This window comes from Haemaphysalis longicornis, unplaced genomic scaffold (assembly GCF_048455015.1).
Source record: "Haemaphysalis longicornis isolate Haplotype H1 unplaced genomic scaffold, Haemaphysalis longicornis Haplotype H1 scaffold_1, whole genome shotgun sequence".
NCBI classification, from domain to species: domain Eukaryota; kingdom Metazoa; phylum Arthropoda; class Arachnida; order Ixodida; family Ixodidae; genus Haemaphysalis; species Haemaphysalis longicornis.
Window position 1 is genome coordinate 342,403,270 of NW_027526203.1, and position 26,584 is coordinate 342,429,853.

The 26,584-nt window shown below is 46.3% G+C and overlaps 1 protein-coding gene across 1 annotated transcript in view; it reads right to left on the reverse strand.

Moving 5' to 3' along the window:
* Positions 1–6,825: 6,825 nt before the first annotated feature.
* Positions 6,826–26,584, reverse strand: part of LOC144170642 (uncharacterized) — a 49,783-nt gene continuing 30,024 nt past the window's right edge. Inside the window, exon 4 of the mRNA XM_077700575.1 lies at positions 6,826–7,973. Within this exon, the coding sequence (XP_077556701.1) occupies positions 7,554–7,973 (420 nt within the window). The 3' untranslated portion in view covers positions 6,826–7,553. The remainder of the gene's footprint in view (positions 7,974–26,584) is intronic.

The following is a 26,584-nucleotide window of genomic DNA, read 5'->3' on the forward strand; positions in this document are numbered from 1 at the left end:
GTTCTTCCGAGAACAGGCAGCTTCGTCCTAAAACCTTCTGGAGCGCTGTTTTCACGGTTCCGAATAACCGTTCCCACCAGCCTCCCCACCATGAGGCCGCTTCATATATTAACTTCCAACTAATTCGATGCTTTGCAATGAAATCCTGGAAGTCGTCCTGTTTTATCACTTTCCATATTCTTTGTGGCTCCCGAGAGGTTCTCTTGAAGCTTAGGGAACTATCGGAATAAATTTTACTTGGGAGTCTCCTTCTCGCAATGAAGCGCCAGAAGGTCAGCAGGAATGCAGGTGAGGACATATCCGAGACCAGTTCGAAGTGCAATGCTCTTGTTACGCAACACGTGAAAAGTACGATGTACACTTTTCTATGGGAGCCCTCTGATGACCTCACATACGACGGTCCGGCGAAATCAAGTCCTGTATTGCCAAATGCTTTCGTCTTTTCCACCCTGCAGGTGGGAAGTGGTCGATACGGCGTCACGATGGGTTTAATGCGAAACCGGGCGCATAGCGCGCATAGATTAATTACTTTCTTAGCCGCTTGTCGTGCTCTTGCGACCCAAAATCGCTCTCGTACGTTGTTTATCATTGCCGTCACTCCTCCGTGCATCGCTCAACAAATTTAAAGTTACTGCGCCAAATGTAGCGGAGCGACCGACTCGTTGCGGTCGAGCTACCAAGGAACGGAGCCGTGAGACCCCCGGTCGAACCCCTTTAATGGCGATGACTGACTGATTTTTTCAATGGCAATGATAGTAGTACGCGCTCCGCTGGGCATGATCTGCGGATGCACGAGTGCACGGTCTCTACCGCCCAGGATAATACCGGACACCACCGGTACTTGGGTTTGACAGTGCCTGAGACAACCACATCCCCCTCACCGGACGGCTGAGCACTGGTCGCTCTCACTGGCGCCCCTAACAGGGTAACCTCCCCTTGACTCGCTCTTGGGTGATCTAATAAAGTTTTACTCACTTCCTCTTCTTCGTGGCCTGCTGGTCTCCAACAGCCAGCGCCAGGTATTTCAATCATATCAGCTAAAAAGAAAAGAAGATCTCATGTGCTTCCTCTATACATGCCGCAAGATTAATCACTTTTTGGTTGTTAGAATGAAAGCTCTACTACGCTACATCTTTCAGGGCCATTCACAGCCATGCACAGCGTTACAAGCGACCTGCAGCCGCCCGCGTGCAAGCTACGCCTTTCATTCTTATCGCTGCGATCGCTCGGAGCCTCGCAACTGCGCTACCACGTAACTAGGCGAAGGTGCAATGACTGCTTCGCCTAGACTTGATCGCTCAACGCCGGCTGGGCCATCTCGGCGCACGCTTTAGCGCAAGCGAATTACGTCACTAGGCCGCTTCGCCGCTTAACGGCCGCTTCGCCGGCGCTTTGTGTCTCAGTCTCGCCATCGATTGCGCGTCTGGGGGTGTCTTGGCGTACCCTTCAGCGCAAGCGAAAGGATGAATTCAATGAAACACGTAGATGCCTATAGACGGCAGGCTTCCAGATCTCAAACAAAGGAAAACTTTAACGAAACTCCCTGTGCAGCACAGTCTTTTCTTTCACCCGTATAACTAGGCGTAGAAGCGTTACACCCGAGCCATTTCTGCTTACCGTATTTACCACTTCATTCGGCATAAATATGAAAATAAAAGAGACACGCCGAGAAATTCATCGGCCATTCGACTTGTCAAGGTGGTTGACTGGGCAAATCAGTATTGGCAACACGACGGCACGACTGTACAACTGCACACACATCCCATTTCAGATTAGTTTTTTTCTGGCCGCAGCGTCGTCGACGTCTCGACGCTGTTTCTTGCGCAGGGTGTCGCGGGCCCGCTCTTCCTCCCGCGTCGCTTATCGATCTTATCGACTTTCAATCTTATTTATTAAGCATGCACAATGTTTTACGAACTACATCCCATTCGGCATCCGCATTTTGTTTACTACCTGTCCATACTCACCCGACTGCAGGTAATCGCAACTAAGACACGATAATGTTTGGCAAATACGCACTATCGCCCTGAGAGAGTTAACCTTTAATTTTTCTAAACATCGAGTGTTAACACGCTTCTACGAGTTTATGTTAATTTTAGCATTTGTGAATGCTTTACGTGTACGTAATTCTTCCCGAGATGCGACTATGACTATGCGTTCAAACTGTTTGTGTCCCTCACGATTAATTAGACCGTAATTGCTGTTACCAATTGGATACATAACTAAGCATCAATAAAGGGAAATGAGCTCAATCAGATATCTCTTTCTGTTTACTACCATGCTGTATATGTTTCTGGCAGCTCGACGAACGACGTTTTCAAGCGCTTGCTATTCTTTTTGAGTAAGCTTTTTTCTTTCGGCTATAAAGAAGCAAAATGTTAGAAGGTGAGAGGCTTACTTGCTATTCCACATTTACAGCTGTATACCGTCCTTTTTAGCCACGGGGGTAGCCTGTTCATTATTTCACAGTGCATGCTAAATGCACTCCTCCACGGCGACCGGGCGCTGTCTCCGCCTCCGCGTTGTGACGTCACGGCGGCAGCCTTGAGGCCTTAAAAGTGTAGAGGGCGCTGGTCCTCCTCGTTCTCTCAGTTATATCGAGGGACGGCGGCGAGGGACCCCGCAAAACCACAGGAGCTGCTGCATAAGAGCTGCACTCTAAAACGAATTGATTAATAAGTTGGCGCCACTGAAGGAATTTTATGCCTGATGTGTATTAACTTTATGCTTAAGCTTCCTACTCTCATCGAGCAACTTGGCAAATGTTTGATTTGTTGTACTGCTTTGTTATTTTTCTTAAGGGGCAATGAACACAGAGGCTCTGTTTCCGCTACAAGTACCATGCTCTGGTAACTCCTTGTACTCAATTTAGGCAGTGAAAGGCGTTTGCTAACCAAAAAAGATAATAAAAATACGAAAAATTCAATATTTGAAATTTTGCGCTACACATCGTATTCAGTAATGATATAGGGGAGAGGGGATACAAAAACAGAGTTTTCAATGTGCGAACTGCACCTTAGCATTCAAGTGATGCGATCAAGCGAATCTAGAATCACCATAACAACCACAGCCATGTTTCTTGGCGGTTGCTTTGATCGGCGCTCGCCAATCGCTCAAACAAGTGCCGCAACGTCGTAAGGACCCGGCGAGAAAGCCTCTGTGCAGACGTCACTGCTTCATCAGTTATCCTAATATTTAGCGTCGTTGTTGGAAGTTGGCTTTAAAATTGGCACAATTGACATTGGGTAATGCAGTCTTTTGAATGAACCAAACATATATTTTATTTTTACGACTTCAAGAACTTCCAACCTCTTGCATTCAAGGTTTTTTCTCTCAACTATTCAGTAAAGGTGTTTTTGCTCTTCAAAGAATGCCGCAAAATAATACGATTTCCATTTGCTTTGCATAAAATAAAACAGCTTCCGATTCATATTCAATTCAGTCCAAAACCTGGAACTCGCAAACCCATATTATTCAGCGATCTTCAAAGAGCGCCTTAGATATGTTTGGGTTATTCGACGGGTGCCGGCTGCCGCCGCCACCCTTATTTACAAGTCAACTTTCGTTTACGGTGATTTTAGCTTATTTTTAGAACCGCTTCATTTAATAAACGTCATATATGAAAACCACAATAACTATAAAAAAACAACACTGCGGTTTCCAAGGTTGATCATTACAATGCAGTTGGCTTGCGGCAAACAGCCAAGAGCTCAAGGGTTAGTCTTTTAGCGCTTTAACGTTGGCAAAGATTAATGACTCGATGTATTTGGAGGTTTGTTTCCATTTTTTTTAACTCGAGATTGGTTTCTGATAAATTTGCTCGGATCTTCTGGCCTCTGCTGCCTCCTAAGCCGCATAAGCGTAGAGTTTTTTTATCTTGGCTCTATGTGAAAGTTATCTCGTTTTACAATTTTTTTTTCATTCCCTCTCCCCACCTTTCATTGTTTTGGTGCCCCACAGGGAATGCCGCTGTGGGAATCGTTGCTAGTTCTGCTCCTATACCCGGGCTCGGGTTTGAGCGTAGCGTTGAACGTGACGCCACAATAGAAGTGAAGCCCCCTCCCCTCCAGGCGTTGCCCCATCCGGCGGAGACGTTGCAATCAGGACCCGAGTCACTGAATGCATTAAGCAGTGCATTGTTTTTTGGTTGCACCAACTAAAAGAAGCAACTACTTTTCTACTGGGATTACCGCGAAAAACCTAACGGCGAAAAGTTCGGCCTATAGCCCGCAAAAGAACGTTCATGAACCTAAACTCCCCCTATCGAGTTATGAAGCAAAAAAAGCCTGATCAAAGTCTCACTATAGCCCTATAGCGCACTGCCGTTGATAAGAGCGCGCTTCCCAAGAGCAGCAGTATGAGTGGACGTGTGTTGAATCCTCAGTTGCGGAACATGAATTGATGGATACGACTCGAAAGAAAACAACAAAAAGGGGTGAGGCGATAGCAAAAAAAAAAAAAAAAAAAAGTCGGCGAGGAGAGGGGCTTGGCCAAGATAATGGAAATCCTCACTCGGGTAGGAACAACAGCCTGCTTTGAATCTGGAGTAGAGGCTATAAAGCGTTTTGGTTTCACACTTAATGCCGGAACGGAGTGTTCATTGTATTTCGAAGTTCTTGATCATACCGCACCACAGAAAAGATGGGTTGACGGATACTTTGCTCTTGTTTTGTTATTTTTTCAGATGTCAGTTTGAAAAAACTGGCATTCCTTTTGGGGGAAAATATGTGCAGCCGCCCATGAAAAGGATGATTGCGAATTCAAGGGGACACTCGAGACAAAAAACAAGTTAGCCTAGAGCAATAGCTAAGCCCACTAAGAAAACAAACAGTCGTGCGTGCAGTATTTCTAAAATAAAGTAGACAACGGCAAAAACTGGAAGCAGGTTTCACGCCAAAGCCATTCTACGAACTGAGCCAAAAGCTGCAAAATTCGCGCGGAAAAAAATCACGATATCGCGCGTGCTCCACATGCTAAAAATGTAGGTGGAAGTTTTTTTTTTAGTGTTTAGTTTGAGCATCGACAAAAAGAGTAATATGATGCGAAGTGAGATTATGTTATACAGCGACCCCAAAGGCCAACACGGTGGTTTTGGTACTATCGCGACTCCTGGTTTCCCGGCCACATCATGTTAGAATTCCTTTACGGCGCTGGTCCATGACCGCTGTAATTGATTGATTGTAAGGTTTAACGCGCCGACGCAACGAAGGTGATGAGGCGCGCCGTAGCGGAGGGCTCCGGATTACTTTTGACCACCTGGGGTTCTTTAACGTGCGCCAAAATCTCGTACACACGGGCGTTTTTGCTTTTCGCCTCCATCAGAAAAGCGGCCGCCGCTGCCGGGAATTGAACACGCGACCTAGTGCTCAGCAGCACAACGCCTTACCCACTGAGCCACCGCGGCGGGTATGACCGCTGTAATTGTGGCCGATCTATGGTGTAGTCTTTTTCTAATGGAGGACTCTTGTTAATTCCAATTTCTGTTAAAGTCAGTTTAATTCAGATTTGCTGGCTTCTATGTCGTCCTCTGCAACAAAACAAGAATGGATTACATTGGCGGAAGCAGTGTATACACGGCTTTGGGGAAAGCGGGCAGCGTGCCTTGGTTAAGGTGACTCCGCGGCTATATTCGTTCTACGACTGGCGAGGTCGTCAGGAATGTTGGTAGATAAATTACCGTGCAAACATTTCGTTTCGAAACCACGAAAGGATGGGGAGGGGCCAGTGCGACGAGCGAACGCGAGTGTGCACGCATGTCTACGCTGCGAGGAAGGGCGACTCGATCGTGTATCCCAAGAGCTCCCATAAAGGTGTGTATTTGCATCGTTGCTCCAACGTGTTGCACCTTCCTTCCGAGGTAGGAAGCGTCAGCGCTGCGTATGTAGACGGTCGCAGTGTGCAACATTGTCCCATGTGCCAGCGGCGCCTAATAAGTTTTTGACTGCGGGTTCACGGTTTAACATATATAGCAGCCGGCATCTAAAAATGATTCTGTTTTCTTATGCAATAAAGCGTCATACCTCATAGCAAGCCGCATAGATGACTAGTGTGCTCTGTGGTTGGTCATCAGCATGAGAGGACGCTAGAGTCGGGAGAACACGAGTCATTCGGCCAAAACTGACAAAACCACTACATGCGCCGTAGTCTTGCATATCCGTCTGCCGCTTCATCGCTATAACGCTATAGCAAACCACTGCCTTGCTTGCTTTTAGTTTATTGTGAATCAAACGGCAGAGTTGTTGGCGTCATCGAACCGGTGGGAGACAAAATGAGGAGGAAAATTAAGTTTTTTTTTCAGTCTCTCTGTAATTAAGAACTTTTCGCCTCCAAATAAGCGCTCAGAGCGCTTTGGGAAGGGCGGAATTTCGTATCGAAGCGATTTTCTAGCTGTATTCAGTGTACCTTTGATCAGTAAAACTAGAAACACGTTTCACGGAAGCTCTGATTTATTTTCTCGCTATGATATTGCTGCTTACGCACCTATTATGATGCGAATATTACGCGCCAGACATGTTTCCCTGTGATGACGAAGACGTTATGGATGCGGAAGTTGACATAATCATGACAGATCTACAATTCCCACACGTCAGTAATTTTACCTATCTGCTTTAATTTCCTGTCCATCTGAATGAGGCAAAACCTACAAAAATGACGAATGTTTCCTAGGCTTAAACGCACGTAAAATTTGCATATAAAGCTGTGCACTGATCGGTTGCGTTCATGATGTTAATCACTTCGGCTTGGGAAGCGATGGGGCGTAGAAAAGGTCTCCAGTGCTGACAATAGATACTGTTTTATTGAATGAGTTTGCAATCTTGTGTATGTGCAACTGAAAACACAATTTTCAAAGCAAAAGCGCCTTATACACAGTCCCGGTTGCTAGGAATATAAAAAAGAGTTTTTCTAGGAACATTTATTTAATGTCCTTGGGCGATCGTTCCAGCGGAGCGAGTACATTCACTGCCAGAGAAAGGAAGCAACATTTCGAGCTTGGGTTAAAAGCGGTCGTGCCAGTACATAACATGTGGGTGGCCACCTGTTGTAGCCAAACGCTTAGTCGGTATCGTTAATAGTCAAGAAGCGAGTGCAGGCGACTCAAAGTTTTGAGAAGGGCGCCTAGCATGATAATATTGTAAGCATTGTTTACCCTATTTGACAATGGTGATCAGCGTAAGCACTGCAAGTTAGAACTCTGGACAATACCAGTGCTTCGTCTTCATCAGTACATAATCGTCAGCACTAGCTCGTACGCCTTTGTTTAATCATCTTCATTCCTGTGCATACTCATCATCATGGTGTGTTCGCCATTCTGTCTGGGGGCACTACAACAAACGGCGCTTGAGACCTCATTCTGTCAATATCTAGTGATTAGGTGAAAAATGTATTTATTTCAAGCACAATCAAACCACTTCTTTTATTGAAGATAGCAAACTCCCCCTTTCGTCAAAGGACATCCTCGTCTGCTCTAATATTTCGGCGCGCTTTTTTTTTGCCATTAACAGGCCTCGAGCCGAGCAAGCGCTCCCCCAACCTCATTCACCGAAACTGTATTTCTAAATTTTTGGAGGCCGCGTGGCCGGAACTTTACGGAGTCCGAATAAGCGCGCGGACGAGCCACGCCTCCTGCTAGCAGCCGCGCTCACGTCGTTGTCGGTGAGATAGAGCGCCTTCTCATCGCCGACGCGCTCGTTGAGGTAGAAGAAGCCAGGCGCACTGCGGCATGGCACCGCGTCCTCGGGGAAAGTACAGGTCAGGCTGAGCTGGTCGAAGACCGTCTGGTTGCCGCAGAAGAAGCTGAAGTGCTGCATCTCGGAGGAGCCGTCGGCGTGGCGCAGCTTGTGGCACACGTGGTACAGCCGGCAACGGTTCCGCACGTCTGCAAAGTAGCCGCTTCGCCGGCAGCGGAACGTGCGCACCACGGGCCCCAGCACGCGGTTGGCGCCGGCAGCAAGCTCGTACGCACGCCTCTTCACCTGCGTGCGAGACATCGCCCATACGGGAAGGTTTCTGCAACAGATCTTGCCAATGCCACGTGCGGCACTAAACACTTGGGGGCAGCGAGTCCAAGCATGCATCGTTCAAGCTTTCCTTTCCTTTCACCACCTGATGAAAACGCAGCTTTTCAAATGAGCTTCACGTGTGTTTTAAAAGAAAAGACACGTTAACCACCTGCAATTTAAACAGTTCAATGTAACCACAAAAACATATGGACGATTCTAAACACGACAGAACTGTATGTAGAAGATTGGTGCAATGTGCGGGCAGTCGTGGCATGCTTGGGACATGCTAGTGCATCGCGTTGGTGGTTCTGCCTTCCGATGCTGCTATCACCTACAGCTGCTGTTAGCGCTCGTTCGGGAGCAGGCCACCTGGACCTGTCTGTGTAAGAAGCAGTCCCCCCAAGTAAATGACGTCACCGTGAGGTTGAGTGAGGGATAGTCTTAAATATGCCAGTTTTACATTTCTAGAAGTAATATTCAGTGCGAAAACCAGTTCAAAAACTTTCCGGGCCTGGCTCATATTCAAAAGGCGTTTCGTTCGTGTCACGTCTCGCTTCTATCGGCTCGCTTCCTATGACGCCTGGTCGCCTTTCTGACCCCGGATCACTCATATCAAGAATCTCCATACTCTGTTTCATCCCGCTCGTATTGCTTTCTTTTCGGTTAAGCCACGGAACTCCGCATGATACAGCGATGCTAGAAATTTTCAGGAGCTGTGAGAATAAAGCTACGCTAAGTGTTTAAACAGCCTGTTTTTTTGCGCTTCTGAACCTGAGAAGAAAGACCCTCTGGATTTTTAAAACCTTTAGACCCGTAGTTTTGGCTGAGTGATTGACTGATTCCACGAGACCAACTGCTGGTAATTTACCTTCATTAGTTTTCAAATTTCTAAACAGTCTGAAAATTGAGTTTAGTAAATCTTGATATGAAGAAAATTCTATAGCTCTATATGCAACTAACAAGTATAGAGGAATTTGGGGGAACACGTTTATCCATTTTTTATATGCTTGGGGGTGAAATAACATATAAATAATTTCGTCTTACTCCAGCCTCTACGCGATGCAAGAAATGCGCTTTAATATTATAAGCCTAGAGGTCCAGTGGTTTGGGCTGGGTGATGTTACGCTTCGGCTGTTTGGTTCTGACAACTCTTCGTGCAAGCGCAGTTTCCACCCGGCTGTTTCATCGTCCAACAGCGCACTCTCTTCCAAGGGCGGCGTCAGCGTGTACAAACGTTTCTGAGTTGCACACGTGCGTACCGACACGTTTCACAGCGTGCGAGCCGATCGGCCGGCCCGAGCTATATACGCAATAATCTGCGGAGGCTCATCGACCTCGCTGCTTCTCCGACGGGGCGCCGCGTCAGTTACGTTTACTTTAGTGTTGGTGTTGCGATATGCATGTCTGAACATGTTTTCACAACGTGTCGTCATGCGTTAGCCGCTTGCGTTAGCCGGAATAACCGACGTTAGTTCACGTTGGAACAGGATTATACCGGGAGCCAAACGATGATGTTTCGCATATATGAGTCGGGAGCGTTGATCACGCCTCAGTGATTTGCACGCTGATTGCGCAAATTAATCACTGTCGCTTCTCGCTGTCGGAGAATCGCTCTGTATACCCGAACACTGTTTTCGGAAATAAACTAAACAGTTTGAGTTTTTAATTTGGCCCCTCCTCCCAAGTGAATTCTGGCAAGGACAGAACCCCTTTTTAGCAACGATGATTCAACGAAACCTGCCATTGCTCATTCAATCTCGCCAGCGTTAATTACTAGAAAAATCATAAAATTATGTTTACACTTTCACATGACTAATCTGAAGATAAAAATCCAAATCATGAACTTTACGCGACTAAGATATCTTGAGTAATTTGTGAAACCATTTACCTTTTCAACCTTGTCCTTTAGGCAGTTCTAAAATTATGCATTTTTGTAGGCATTTGTGTGAGCAATATTCGACGCAAAAACCAAGTGCATACCTTTTCGGGCCTGTGAGGTATTTAAACATTTGGTGTCAACACATTTGAGCCATTTTCGCAGCCTCAGACGTGATATTTCGAGACATTCGGTCTTATGGAGGCTGTATGCGTTATGAACTGAATATGCTAACTAAAATTGAAGCCTTCTAGTCCAAGCATTTTCGGGTGTTAATGAATACACGGTACATTGAAGTTGCTCATATTACATCGATTGGGGGCGAGTTTATTGAATAGCGGAATTTTGTTTTTAGCCATTTTTATGAGAAATATTCGGAAGCCAAAACAAATACTATAGCTCTATGGGCTCTAAGAGATAAGGTAGCTACCAATAACACGTTTCAGCCAGATGCCATTCATCAAACCACCATGTAAGTCAAATACAGAGAAATCCCGAAATCAGTCTCCCTTGTCCTGCGTTCCTGCTCTAGTCCCGTCTTCTGCGGTGTTTTTAACGCCAGTATTGTGCATTTGCACGATATTTTTAAGCAAAAGAACTTCGCCATCTGTCAAGTTTATCAAGCGTTGTAGGTTTATGAAATTAAGTTTAACCTTTTTTAAAAATAAAACTTGCAGGGTAAATTTTTTGAAATACCGAGATTGGTTTTTGGATATTTGGGAGAGTAATATTTGCACGTAAACACTTGTTAGCTGATTTCAAGGGTCTATAAATATTGAAGGGCAGGCTAAAACACGTTTAAGTATTCTAGAGCCTTCAAGAGTGAACTTAGAAAAATCCCGCACATCACGCAATGTACATCGCGGAAAAATTGAGCTTTCCAAACTTGAAGTCTCTAGGACAAGCGGTTCGAACTGGGTTTAAATGAATGAATCGCTCAGCCAGTTAATTGGTTGGCGACTTAGTCCGGATAGTGTCATACCCGTGCCACACGTACACTAAAAATGACATTAAGTGTTTAAGGCCTTAAGATAACAAATGTCATTAATTGGGCGGGCCGTGCTACACGCAATAATGCAAAGGCATTAAATTTGTTAGGCACGATGGTGATCATGACCAAAACGAGAAATTCACTCATATTTTAGAAGTTTTTGACGTAGAGAAAAAACGCCTTACAAGGGTTAAAACTGTTTTTTGCGAAAAAAAAATTACGAGAAATAGTGTTTTCTTAAAAATGGTGTAAGCCCTTTCTAAAAGTGTCTTCAGCATGCCGTTACCGGCCAACGATAGCCAAAGTCGAAAAATTTAACACGAAGAGTAACGCGATGTTCTTACTTTTGCCTCTGTTCTAGTGAACTTAGTCTTCTTCAAAACTTCGCCACCAATTGTGCACAAAAAGTCGTCTTGTTTCGAAGTTCAGCTACATTTCCGCGTCAACACTCTGGTGCTGAGAGTTTCGTTGGCTTCATTTGGTGCTCATCGCGTTCGAGAGTAGGCAGATTTAAGGCGTTCGCGAAGGTAAATGAGTTGTGCGGAACTACTTAAACCAAAATGACATTAGAGCGAATGGCATTAGATTTTTTCGTGTAGCAGTGAATTAATGGCATTAAAAGTTAATGCATTAAGCACTTAATGACATTTTTCGTGTACGTGTGGCACGGGTATCAGTCAGTGACGCCAAGTCCTTTTTTTCGAATTCCAGGTATAGCTACAGGTTCTCCCTGAAAAGAACTTGAATAAGTCACAGATCGAGAGCCTTGATGAACCACTGTCATACTTCGGTTACGGCATTGTTTCGCCATCACGATGAGTCCACGCTGCACCACAACGATTGTTCTCAGTTATCAGGCGTCGAAGGTATAGATGTATCATTCCGTAGATTTTGAAGGTCGTAAAAACAAGTTTCCTTTATGTATTTTTAGAAAAATACAAAAAAAAGGAAAAAAGACGATTGCACAGACAGTAATAAAAAACCCAACGCATTCATTTATTTAGCACTGCAAAGAACATAATTGTTGCATCGCTGCATAGCAAAAGTCCCAGCCCAAGTTCCGGTTTCGAAATCTTGGCACGATTTCACGTGAAGTCATTGATTTCACATGAAGGCGTCACCCCTCCGTGTCCGATTCATTTCTACTTTACGCGTCAATGCTTGGCTGTGAAGCGGACGAGTCCTTTCTTGTATTGAGGTTAGAGTGCATGTACAGGTGCCGTGAAAAGTAATTGGAACACGGTCTCGTAAATTCACGGGAATTTATTCTCCCGGAAACTTCCTGGCTGCATTGGTGTGCGTTTAATAGAGTCATCTCTAAGAGAATAAGCTTCCTGTAAACCGGCAATGGATGTCATAAAACCAGTAGACAAATATTTTGTGATATTCAGAAATCCTTGTTCCAGGAACTTATGACGGGACCTGTACACAAGTTTTTGCACGCGATCCCCTCCGAGTCTGTTGCGTAGCTTCGTATACAATGGAATTTGGCAGGGAAGCTTTGAGTTGTTTTTCTCAATTTTATCCTGTTAAAAAAAAAACAAATAACTTGTTTTTTTCTCGCGAAATTTTCAACGTTTTTTAACCGCTTACATCTGTAGTCAAAGGTAACTGCCCTTAGAGTTGCTCTGACGTCCACGACTGCGTCGTTAGCCGATAGCGATGTGTGACCGATGTCCCCGAAGGACGCCAGGAGGGCTTTTATTACAGTGCAGCGGTTAATGAAGCACTAGGCGAGATAGCTCCCGCCAGCCACTGTCACATGGTGCACCCCTGCAACACATGAAAGCCCATACCAACTCCGGAAATATGTCATCACAAGTTGAAGAAAAAAATTCGCGGTGGCTTCAAGAAGTGAACCCCTACTTCGTTTTGACGCACTTTATCTCCTTTGTGCCGGTATTTTTTACATAATTGTTTGCTTTTATTACCGTAATCCTAACCACCATCAGCCTGTTTGTGTGCCCTGATGAACAGGAAGTGAGCAGCCCATATCAGAGAATCGAACCGAATAAACTTTATTTCGAACCGGGTACTTGTGGGCTAAGTGGGGCAAGTGGAGAGTAGGTGAGAAGTCTACGTATGCAGGGCAACACAGGTAACCTGGCCATGTGCCACAAGATGAGGAGGATGACGCGACAGGAGATTGCTGGTAGTGGGTAAACCCACTTTTGGGGGACTGGCTGCGGAGAGGTCGAAGCCCTTCGCAGTCCCATAACAAATGGTTCCCGCCTGGCCTACAGTTTTCCCAGCAGAAATTGCTACCTCTTGGCGGGTCTCTGCTGGATATCCCTTCGGGGTCAGTTGTCGTCCGGTGATCGGCCACCGTGAAAAAAATTAGCCTTCGAACTCTGCTGAAACTGCTTAGATGACTTCGGCACGCCGGCGGTCACCTTACCCAGAGGCGGGGGTCGCTCACAACGCCACTCGCCGCGGTATGTACGTACTTGAAGCTGACCCACAGAGGTCTGGTAGTTTATCGGTACATACATGTGGGGTGGTAGTGCACCGCGTGCTCCGGCGGACGAGCACAGATCGCGCACTGGACGGTTGTCGCATCGTCTTGGGAACACTTCTGGGCTCGCGGTAAGGGTCCGAAGGGGGTGGGCCGGCATTGAACGCGTACGGCCGAAGGAGTAGGGCTCCTCACGGTCGTGCACAGAAACCTTTCATTTGACTACGGCAATGGTATTTAGTGACTTCGGCACGCTGGTGGCCACCTCCCGCAGGGACGTCGCTCACAACGCCTCTCGCCGCGGTATGTACATACTCGAAACTCACCCACGGAGATCTGCTAGTTTATCGGTGCTTATATAGAGGGGTGGACGTGCGCCGCGTGCCCCAGCTCACGAGCCGAGATCGCGCACTGGACAGCCGTCGAGGCACTGGTGCTATGTGTCGGCCCAGCTTCGCTTGGCTTGGAAGGCCCAGCTTCGCTTGGATCTTCGCTTGGCGTGACGGGCATCAAACGGACATTGGGAGCCCATAAACAGTCCGCTGTTAAAATGTTCTCGATTTCTGAAGTATGCCTTAGTCAGGGCTTCTCCAGTCCTAACATTGTTAATGAGGACTTGAACACCATAAGGGCCCTTTTCAGGAATAAAACCCAGAAACAATTTGCGTCATGAGCCTTCTCGCAGTTGATGTGTTCTCGTGGGTTGGTGTGAACCAGCGATGCTGCCCGTGTGTCCGGGCACCCAGTCAAGTCGTGCAGTCAGGTCGTGTTCGGCGCAAAATACGCAGCCCTCATGCTTGGGGAGTTGTGGCAAGAGCCAATGGTTTTAACCGCCTCTCGCAGTTAGTTTATCGCATCCGTGCAGTAAGTGATGATGTGATTGTGGTTGCTTTGGGTCAGATTTCGCGTGGCTTCTGTGCGTACACTGTAGGTGCTGAGCTAAATGACACTCATCTCCATTTGCGTAGGAGTTGGCTCGTAGTGACAATGTGGCTCCTGTCAGGGAAAGTCCTTTGAAGGGAATGGACCACAGGACTTGACGTCTTCGCGCCAGGAGCGTGTGTATACACCGAGCAGTGTCGACGACCTGTCGCGTTGGTGATGCAGGCTTGCGCTCGCCTGTAGTTTGTGTGTTTTTTAGAGATTGCAAAACAGGTTTGGGTCCAACGATGAGCTCGTCTTCCCATGTCGGTACTGTGGCGGGAACCGAGGCAAGTTCGGGGGAGGGTCATTCCATGCATAACTGCACAAAGCTGAGACCAGCAGTCTTGGGAGTGCGACGGTACGCATTGTTGTCCCGACAAGTCGCGCGTGCGGCTTCTACAGTTGGGAAACGAGCGTATCTCGGTAAATCTTGTACCTTTGCGTGTCTGGGGAGACCGGTGATAACTCGCGAGCAATCTCGGTGGAGGGTTTTGAGCTTCCGGTCGGGGGAATTGCCACCTCCGTCAGAAGCTTTTGAGGTTAGGACTGCGGTGACAAGCGCTCGAAGTACTTTAGTTTTGGCGCCTCCCGTGCGGTTTCTGATTGGGCGAGGGTTGTGAAGCATCGACCTCCATCCCGTGCGCAGTTGCGAGGGCCGCTTGTTGGTGGTGCTGTTCTCGTGCAGGGGTGTGCCGAGAATGCTAAGCCAACCAGCCGTTGGTGTGAGAGATTTGCCGTTGAGTGTAAGGCAAACTTCGCCGCATTCTTTCAGCGCTCTTCAGATCCCCGGGTACTGCGTCTTGGTAGTAGAAACCTGCATATTGTTGGGCTCTAGGAGTAATTCCAGTGTCCAGCTTTCTGTCCATTGTACTCGTAACGTCGCCTGTTGTATGTATAGTTATTAAAGTTGTAAAGTCGTTGGTTACATGCATAGCCAAGATAATGATGTAATAGGCGTATACTGTCGATAAAACCCAAAAGAGGCTTCTCGGTGCTATTGAAATATGCTGGTCATTGCACTGTTACACAATGCGGGTGAGATAATCGCACCCGGTGGCACAGCCACAGTAGCCGAGCAGCAAATTGTTGGCTGTATTGGATCGTGGGGCGGAGGTAGATTGATAGTTCAAAGGAATGCTAAAAAAATCGCCGGGGAACTTAGATCTGCTTACGTGCTTTGAAGGCGAAACCGTGGCGATACTTATTAATAACTTGTTTACTGCTACATGGTGTTTGCATCTCTTTGTTCGCTTTGGTTTCTTCGTCTTGTGGCACGAATTACGCCAGCAAGCAGTAATGCGGTTCCATCTCCTTGATGCGCGTGTAGAATACTCAGTGCACCTACATTCAGACGGCCCCCTCAGAACCATCTAGGCCATTGCCGGTAAACCCAACCACGAGCTGGACAGACCCATCCCCAAAGCAGAAGTGTATGAGGCCATCTCTCACCTCAACACGCGATCTGCACCAGGCCCTGACGGTATTACCAATACTGTAATCACCAACCTTGATGACTCGTTCATACAGGCTCTTACCGCCTACATGAACAAGGTGTGGGACACAGGAAACCTTCCCCCTACGTGGAAAACCGCCCTAATTAGGCCCATTCCCAAACCTGGGAAGGCTCTAAGTTAGAGAACTTGAGAACTTGAGAACTTGAAATACGTCGTCGCTGCCACCAGGAAGCTACGACTGAGGCAGCCAGACGCGAGGGCTCGCCTTAATTTGCAATATGACGCAGCGGCAACTAAAGTGTGGAAAGGAGGACAATGATACTACGATGGAGGCGAAAAAAGGTTACACATATTCCGCGGGTGCCGCGCCTGCGCTGTTTTGGTCCCCAGCCGTGCCCGCAACTGACGCCATCGCAACAAATCGTCTCTCGTAGGAAGTTAAAAAAAATTGAATTTTCGGTAATTTACGTTTTGACTAACCTGTTTTCCTCCAGCGCGCTTAGTACTAAATAAGGAGCCAAGTTTCTGCCCCATCACTTCACAGTGACACTACGCAGTCATTGCATGCCTGTATTTTCAGAGAAAGAAGAAACAAACTGTTCATTATTTCATCGTGCTTTCCAGCCCATAATAACTCGCCGATGGATTTTTTTTTCGTGGTTCGGATCAGCACTGTCAGCTTTTTCAAGATAGCTCATACTTGTCCAAGAGAGCCCATAATAGTCCGAGATCCACCTTTTAAAGTTTTCTATTGCCTGCGCTAAGGGTGAGGAGTTTTGCGTGTTTGTTTACATTACTATACATTTCATCGCATGAATCTCCAATACGTTAAGAATCTTTATGAGTGCAACTTTTAAGCATTTCTTACAGTTGTTCTCCTGATTCACTGAACAAGGTAGTGTCGTTCGCAGATCTCAAGTGGCTGAAGTATTCTTCATTCACTCGTATTCCTTACATTTTCCCTGTCATGCTTCCTGATTACCCCCCTGAGACAGGCTGTGAACCATTTGGGAACAATAGTGTCTCCTTACTTAACTTCGTTCTTTATCGAAACTTTTGAAAGGAATATTTTGCCCGTGCAAACCTTGTGTGTGTCCTTCAAAAGTCTTATGTACGTCTCCTCTAATCCTTGGTCCTTTAATGCTGCCGGCACTGAAACGGTGTCTGCAGAATCAAATGGTTTTTCTCAACCTATAAATGGACGAAAAGCAAAAACGCCCGTGTGTACGAGATTTCGGCGCACGATAAAGATCCCCAGGTGGTCAAAATTAATCCGGAGCCCTCCACTACGGCGCGCCTCATCGCCTGCGTTGCGTCGGCGCGGTAAACCCCACAATCAATCAAATCAACCTATAAATGGAATGGGAAGGGGCTTATTCTGCTCATTAAATGCTTATATTATCTGAGCAACAACATAAAAATGACCAATTCTTTATTAGCCTTTCCTAAATCCAGCCTGTTCTCTTGGTTGTTCTCAAAGCTGTAGTGTCGTTTATGCGTTGAAATATCACTTTGGTAAAATCTTGTATGCAGCAGAGAGTGGGCTTATGAACCGGAAGTTTTTAAGCTCTTTTACGGCTCCCTTCTTGTGGATGACAATTCTGCGGACATTTTTGTAGGCTGAAGGCACCTTTAAAGCTATCAGAAAATCTGAAAATAATTTTCAAGCCTTCTTTAATATGGTGTCCCCTGCATCCTTTTGTTGATCCACGGCTATTCTATCTTTTCCCGCAGCTTTTCCCCTCTTCATCCCCTTAAGAACCTTTCCTAGCTTGTCTTTATTGAATTTCGAGACTTCGCCACCCAAGTATTGATTTCAGTACTGTCTCCTGGGCTGACAATGCTAGCGTACAGCTCGGCTTAATATCTTTCAGCTACCCTCATTATCTTGTCCATCTTGTGCGTAGCTTCGCCTCTTTCATCTGGTAATGAATGCAATTCTATTTTTGCCATTAGCACGCTGCTTCTTAGTTGCTATCAAGTTTTCTGCCTTCATATAACGTTTCTTCAATCTTTTGCATGTTGTAAGAGCGAATGTCACCAACCTTACTACGCTCTAATTAATTTTGACAACTCCACGAGTTCGAATTGCTTCGCAGCTATTCACACATTCATATTCCTGCGTTTCGCAATGATGTCGTTCGTTTTGTGAAATAGTTTACCAGTTTGTAGGTTCGCCTCTAACAACAGCTGCGTCTGGCTCTGTGATTGTTGTCGTTAGGTTGTTTTTCAATATTTCTACGCCATCTCCACTCTCTCTGTTACGACCGTGAATGCGTTGTGAAGCTCTATTTTAAACTCTTGCGCTATGCATCTTACTGACAGCAGGTTTGGTTTCCTTGTTTTACCTAGTTTCATTTGTTCCCTTTTCAGGTCTAGCCTTATTTTGTAGTTTACCAACGAGTGGTCACTGCTCTTGATCTTGCCTCGCACCACAACGTCCTCCATAATACTTGTGCAGTCACTTAAAATGGGGTATACGTCGTCCTTAGGCCGCCTATGAGGCTTTTGCCATGTCATTTCCCATTGTTTCGTCCGTAGAAAAATGTATTCACTATCCTTGGGTTATTTCTTTCTGCAAACCCAACCAGTGTATCTCCTCAGCTATTCAAGCTACCTATTCCGAGTTTTCCCGCCGTACGTTAATTCTTTCCTACGACTTGCTTCTTTCATATTCTCGCGTTATTTTCCAATCACTATCGTGTACTGCACTTTTTCTTTATTCGTTGTCAATTGGACCTTATCGTACAAACTAGCTACAGCTTCATCATCGTAGCTAGAGGTTGGAGAATGGGTTTGTACTATGGTTAGCCTATACCCATGTTTAGCTTGATCGCGACCCACTAACTAATGAATTCGTCCAGGTTCGCTACTATCCTTTTGTGGATCCCGAAACCTGCCACGAACTTCCGTCCCTCCTCATGCGCTCGGTAGCATAAAATATGTTCGCTTTTAACATAACAGCCATCACCTGTTCGTCTAACCACGTGTAATACTACCAAATCCCATGTAACGCCTGAGAGTTCCTCCAGTTCTTTCTTTAGAGCTAAGCTACCCTCACTCAATAAAGTCCTAGCGTGAAACGTTGCGAAATTCAGGTTCCAATGGCGGCCAGTCCCGATGCGAAGATTCTAGAGACCCTCTGCTGCATCACCGATCTGGCTGCCACCATCAACAGGTGGTCTACGTCTGCTGGGAACTCAGTGGCATGCGTTCGGTTATCAGTACTTGTGGGAGGTTTTGGCCGAATACTACACCAGGGTGGCCGGACCATCTTATCGTTGGGGTGCTGGTGTTTGTATGCAAGATAGCGCTCCCAATATGGGTGACGTTTTCGTGTAGCCTCTCTGGTGTCCAGGGTGTTTCCCACAGGACCAGGTAGAACTGCATACCCTGGGAAGGGGAGGGGGCGAAGTGCTGCCATGCACCCCGTCATTTTTGCGCAGTGCATAGGAGAGAAAAACGCTACTGAAACGAAGCCTTGAATGTATAGCATCATAAGTGCCCTTCGTAACGCGGAAATTTATATAACGAGCGGACCGGTCCGCATTAGATTATTCCTTATTTTTACTTGGAAATACTAGCCACCAAGATATCAATTTAACTAGAGCTATGCCATAGAATACACGTATTGTCACATAGCTCGTGTAATTCTATAGGATACCGTAAACACAAACGCAAAAAAATGTGCACTTTTTTGTAGTTTGCATGACAAGCGTGCACGGTAAACGTAGAAAACGATTAATTCATGTTTGATTGGTGGATCCTCAGTAATGCGTTCTTGAAGTAGTGGTATGTTTTCTTTCACCGTGCGGACGTAATTTTGGGACTTGTAATGTAATTTCTCTGATGCCGTATGAAAAGTTTGGACTGTATATTTGATTTGTGCACTTCATGTACCAAAGCATTTGTCATGCATTGTCCTGACAGCCGTGTCTGCATCGCAAACTTGAGGATCGGCCGAATGCGGATGCCCAATTGCCCAAGCTTTAAATGCCCGCGACAAGGCGTTTGTCACACGTCGTTTGCGAGCCAGCACGCCTAAATGCGAAAACATGTGCCCAAGCACTGTCACCACCACACCCATCTGACGTAATCATAACTGAGCATCTCTGCCGCCGGAGAGCGAATGGGCGCCACCGCAGCCGACGTCGCCCTTGCCGCAGGCGGTATTTCGTTCTCTGCCCTTCTGTTGGTCTGGGTACGCGAATCGATGGCGAAATTTTTTTCCGACACGCCCCATCGATCACTAACGCAATAATAACATGGGCAAATTGAGGAAGACATGAATAAGTGAAGCAGCTTCCCCCCCTTCCTCCCCCCCCCCCCCCCAAACGCTCAGGGATACACATGCTGCAACTCTTCTCCGAACCTACCTTCTGCGAGTTAGAAGAAAACATAAATCTCCGAAATTGTCTAAATGGTCAGTGGAACGTGCAAAGAAGCCGAAACACCCCGAATCGGGTTGAATTCTGCCCTATTTTTGCCGAGCAACACGCCACGCGTGAGAAGGGCGGGGAGCAGCAAGACTTCATCCCACAGCTGAGACACCCCTGCTATACTGTACACCAGCTCGCTGACTTTCAGCGAGTTGTTCCTTTTGTAATTATTCATTTCATTGTTACCCCATTTCAACACGCACAATTATGCCCATTATTGCGCCGTGACAGTTGTGCCACTGACCTTGGTGGGCCGAGCTTTCTTCTCCCACGTCGCGGATATTCAAGGTTAGCGCGTAATGTACGATGTACGATTGAGTACGATTGTACGATCCAGTCTTCAAATGTTCACCTCTCAAAAGTTCGCATTACGGAAGACACATGCACAAAGCAGTGAAGCTGCTCTGGGGGTTCACTTTCGGCGACATGCTCGCTACGATCCCACGCACGCTGCGCCAAAGAGAAGACGATTTCGTGAATGGGGATGGTCCGTATGATGGTCAATCATACAGCACTCCCATACATTGAACAGCCCCGTAAGGCGGAAAAGGTCATCTGGGTGCCCGTTTTGTTTTTCGGACGGGGGAGAAATCGAATTGCGCATGGAATCGAATCTTTCTTCGAACGGCCGCGGTTGCTCAGTGGCTAAGAATTTGTGTTGCTGAGCCCAAGGACGCGGGTTCGATTCCCGGCCATGCCGGCCGTTCTTCGGATAGAGTGGAATAACGAAAACGCCAGTGCATCGAAACTTCGGCACACGTTCAGCGCCTCTGGTAGTCCAGATTAATTTGTAGCCCTCCACTGCGGCACACCGCATCGTCCAGGTGCGCCTGCGGCGCGTTTTTGAACACCCTGAATTTTATTTTATTTTATATCATTATTTCGTGTCCGCTGCAGTATGCCCCAAAAGAACGCCGTGCTGCTTGTACACAGCCGAGAACAATTGTCCACGGTTTGAGGTTAAAAATCCGAAGGTTAAGTACAAATCCGACACCATGGCACAAATCACCCTTTCGGTCGTAGCCACATTTTTTAAAGTGCTGGCGTTCTTTTCAATTCTTAAATAAGAACGCTTGCACAGTGGGCTCGATACTCACACGTCTGACGCGTGAAACGACACTGTCATTCATAACATGCACTGGCCGAGGGACCAAGCTATCCAGATGTGCACAGGTTATCTGGTCTCCGAAGGGACTAAACGAGGGTTGGAGCAAGAAACACACTTTAGGAAAATGGAATGCGTCCACAACTTCTTTGAGGAATACCCAGGAAGCTCTAACTACCACTTGTCCCAAAGGAGCAAACATAAATGGCAAATACTGTGCACGCGAACGAGGTTGAAGCACTAGCCTTAGAAATGGGTTGTCGACATCAACAAAAAAAAGGAAGGGGAAGGGAGAAATAAGTTAGTACCGAGAAATGCGGACAACCCCAAGCCTCGCAGATTCCAAGCGCACGAATAGATAATTCCTTCGCCTGGCTCAATGTGCGACCTGATCCCGAAAATAACGAATGCGAAATGCAGCACTTTGCCTTTTTTTTTTTTCTCGTATACCGTGAAGCACCCTCGAAACAGCGGGGCACGTTTAGTAGAACAGCGGGTCACATTTGACCACCGGGAAATGCAGAGAGCCTCCTTCCGATCAATGACAGCGTCTTACAGTCAACTTCTCAAATGGCCAACTCCCAGTCAGGATATATAAAGTGAAAAACTCCTGTGGGTTGAAGTTCTTCCCGAGCTCGCTTAATCCTTCTCCTCCCTCCCGCCCCCTCCCGCCCCCTCCCCCCCCCTCCCCCCCCCTCCTCCCCCCCCAAAAAAAACACGGTCGAGTACCGCATTCGCCCACTAAAAATCCGTCTTACTTCTCGAGATATAAGCCAGCACCAACCGTGCGATGAAAGAAAAAAAAAACAGAATCCCTGCAGGGACAACAGCGCAAATGCACGCCTTGAGCTGTTTTCCCAGCGTAGAATTTTTAAGGCGAAGCTTTTTACGCCTCAATGGTGCCCGGGAACACTGTGGCCCGGGAGCTATTAGAAGAGTTCTGTATCAGGAAAAAGGGCGAACACTGTACCAGCAACACCTCTCAGCTCCTGCGTGGCCATGAGTTCTTGTAAAATTCGCTCTCAATCTGCCTGCTTCACCCTTTCGGGGGTGTTTTTACGCTACACGTGTTTCCCTGGGCGTGCTTATGTAAGACGATGGTTCGAATAAATCAGGTTGCGAGTGAGCGCCTGTCCTGTCATTCCATTCCCTCGAAGTTTTGTTCTTCGCATTATAATTTTTAAAATGGCATGATACATTCTTTCTCGCATTTAATCTAAACGAGGCCATTATCAGTCAACAAGTCTGGTAGTGTTTCAACGCATGAACGAGCCCGCACAATACAAACAGAATAGTCAATAGCATGGCAGACGCAATAAAAATCTCCTGTAAGTAACATGTTACATTCTGCCTTGAAAAAGTTACCTTGGGAAAGAGAGAAGTGTCCTGTATCGCCTATTCTTCGGAGCTATGGTCTCCAAACAATGGAAGAGAGTTTGTTGCTGGGCTAGTTGGTGCATATTAAGTTTAGAGAAAATCAGCTGAACGCTAAAACAAAGGCCTAAGTGTAAAGAAATAAGTGACAGGGACACCGTTGGATGAGCAATTGGAGGTTTGTTGCAAGGGTCAGACATATACGTACAGTGAATGCTTATCAGTGTTATCACATATGAAAATATAAAACCACTTGATGCCACAGCAACGTCTATTCAAGGGCGAAAAAGCTATCGCGGAAATAGGTCCGTGTCACGCCCGCTGAACTACGCCTTCGCACATGTGGGCATCAGGTCCATCTTTTCTTTTAAAGACGATTGTCTTTCTTGGGGTACTTAAACCCAGAAACTTTGGTCTGTCTGTCTGTCTGTCTGTCTGTCCGTCTGTCTGTCTGTGACTCGATTCAGCCAACCGGCCAAAGCAAAACAATGCCTGCGCAATAGTCTTATATAGTCACAGCTAAATCTACCCGTCTATGTCCGGTGTAATGTTCATACTTCTCAACATTGTTGAAGAAGAACAAGACATTACGCAAATATGAGACAACAAATCAATGCAGAAGTGATATTTGCAGTGTTCTTTTATAAAAAAAAACAAACATGCTTGACTTTTGCGAAATTAAATACTTCATCAACTGCAGAAAAAGAATTCACTCCGCCGTCGCCTGCTGTCGCCCGCGCCACTATAGCTTCTGGCGCCATTTTAAGAAATCAACAGGCAACAGTTACGCAAGGTTCCACTAGATAGGTTCCACGTTCTGCTTGCAACGCACGTGGAGTAGGGAAACGCGGTTCTATAAAAGTTGAAGTAGGGCGCCTCGATTAACGCTCGCCTTCGCCGTACGGCAGCATTCGCATCGAGACACCCGGTTTGGAGCAGTGGAACGCTGGAAATTTAAAATGATTTAGCAAACCTTTGGCGTCTTTACCTTGGGAGGAGCGCGACGCAAGAGGAACAACATGAGAGGTGAGCGGGGAAGCGAAGGGAATCATTTACTTCGCAAAAGCCGATAAAAACTATCGTCTTTTGACGGCATTTGCAACGAAAGGAGCAGATACGCGGCCAATTTTTTTCGGACAGCAGCATCGACAGGCTGGTCACACAACCGCTGCCTTTTGCGTCTATCAGAACGGCTTCCATGATTTCCCTCGACGGCTAAATTTTCATATGTGATAAGCAGTCACTTTACATATATACGTTTCACCCACTACCGGCTTTAAAGCCGGTCGTGGTTTGAGCTTTGTAATTAACGTTCAGTTGCTAGTCCAGCGGTGTCACTTATTTGTTAATACTTCGTCCTTTGTTTCCACGTTCAGTTGGTTTCCTCTAAACGTATCCAAAAAATGGGTTTTAGCAATAGTTCCGAATTTAATTTCGACGCCGTATTTGAAAGCCACTTAGTCAGTGCAGCAACCTGCACTGCTGAAACATTTGCCCACAACATTTTCCAACAAGCCCCCCCCCCCCCCCCCTTTTGCCCTTCGAAACAAAAAGGAACTGCAACAAAACTAGGGCAAATAGAAAATTAACTAACAAACTCACCAAGCAGCATTCGAGTCATTCGGCTGATGCGATTGATTCAAAAAGATAAACATACAGAAAATGTAAACTCACAAATACACGATACATTGATTGGTTGATTGATTCATTTCATTTTCATTTCATTTATTTTACGCTCAGGGTAGGATACACTGTAGAGGGGAGGTTCCACACCACTGAATAAAGTCACTGTAGGTGCAGTGGGAAGTAATTAGGCAATAACAAAACACTCTGAATTAATTTATTGACTGACTGACTAACTGATTGATTGATTGTAATGATATCCCCTTTGTAACCGGGTGATGACGTGTGTCATATCACCGAAGGATCTAAAGCATCTCTGTTGCACTAGTGTTTTCCTTTGTTCTGCCATTCGCGGCAGGCTGAAATGACATATCCGTTGCACATGGCAGCTGTCCCGAGCTGTATGTCCCGTGCTCTTCCTCCACCAGCACTAACATCTCTTTTTAGTCCCCTCTACAGCCTGGTAGAGCAGTGTCTCTGTGATACCTTCAAACCCCAGGGCTTCGGGAAGGCGAATGTTTTCCTTATATGGATTTGGGTGGAAATAATTTCAACACGTGTGCCAAGTCCAGCTCTCTCATGGGATTAACTAACTGAAAGCAAAAAACAAAATACACTGTCTGGGCTGACGCATTCCTTCAATGTCACCAAGAAAATGTAAGGTTTCGGAAATGGAAAAGCTCCGTAGGAATGCTTACGCTTTAGTGGACAATACTGAGAAGGGCTGTGGCTTCTTTCCCTCTAGATGTTGAAACATCGAATCTATCGACACAGAACGCTGGACAACCGATTCAGTAGACGCTTTTGTTGGAAGGTTCGTTGAAATGCTGACTGTTAAAAAGCGAATAACACGGTATTAAAGCGTTGTTTACGAAAGTTGAGTGTTATTGCTTCAATTTGCTTGTCCACCGTTATTTTTTTCTTCTGTGCTCAAAAGTCTTCATTTCTTGCAACGGGTATTTATTGGCCACTCCTGTAACAGCCTTTAGAAGCTAGCAGTATGTGTACATAAAATACAATGAAACACACATTGGAAATAAGGGATATGACGAAGAAAACAACGACACAAAAAATGGGTAGTGACTTATCTATAGACTTGGGAAGCTATTGGCGTAATTTTCGTGATTTGATGATCTAGGCAAAACCAATGACAAATTGAAATAGTTGTGTGGATTTGTAGCCCGAGCGCTTTGTGTTTCAAGTTAAAAATGACGTCCTTCTGGGGTGATAAAAATGGTTAGAGCGCGAAAACTTCGTAGGGGACATCAACAGTAGTCGCAGCCGAACGAGTCGAGGGTCTAACGAGGGCGTTATCTCTGAAGTGACTTTGTTAACAGCCTAAAGGCTATATAAGTAGAAAGAATTACGAACATTTCGAAGTCCGTGACGGTTCAGGTGAGCCGAAGTTGTCCAATTCTAGCCCCTTTCCTCCCGCGGAACAAGGACGGTAAGTCTTTACGGCTACGCCGTTACGCGGCATAAGGCTTTTATACGGCGAAACGCCCTGTTAGGTCTTACAAGGCTTCGTGAGCAAGTTCAAACTTCGAATTTCTTCACTACAAAGTTGAGTCAGCGTAGTAACTGCCTGGTTCTGTGCTGGCTGCTTCCCGAAGCTCGTTACAGAGCCCTTGCCACGTTATTTCGGGAAGATGGAAAGTGGGGGGAGGGGGGGGGGGGGTTCAGTAAGTGGGTAATTTGACCATAAATCCCCTTTAAACACAGCATCCCCAATGCCAGCAACGTTTCCCGTCGACCAAAATTGTAGTGAGGGTTGCCGTAGTGATTACGACATTGCCTTTGCTTTTCCAGGTCTAAACAAGAAAGATGCACACCAGTTCGGAGCGGCTTTTCTTTTCCCGCTGATAGCGATCTATGATAGCGGGTTTTGTATCCGCTTTGTTGGGCTGATTTAAGGCCTAGAAGGCAGAAGAAAAAAACTGCTGTGGTTTAGCTGTGGTTAGTCATCTTCACTGACGCCTCTTCATTGAAAGCAGTGAAGAGGCATCTTGGCGTGGGGAAAAATCAGATGTATGCACTTAAAGATAAGCAAGGCAATGTCATCACAAATAGGGATAAAATAGTCACAGTGGCCGAGGAGTTCTATAGGGATCTGCTCAGTAGCCGGGACATCCAGGATAATGCCGAACGAGAAAGTAGTTCAGAGGAGATAGACATCCCACTAGTAACGACCGAAGAAGTAAGGAAGGCTTTGAAAGAAATGAAAGGGGGCAAAGCACCTGGTGAGGATCAGATAACAGCAGACCTATTGAAGGACGGCGGAGAAATTGTACTTGAAAAACTGGCAAACCAGAATACGCAATGCCTAATTACCCCAAGTGTACC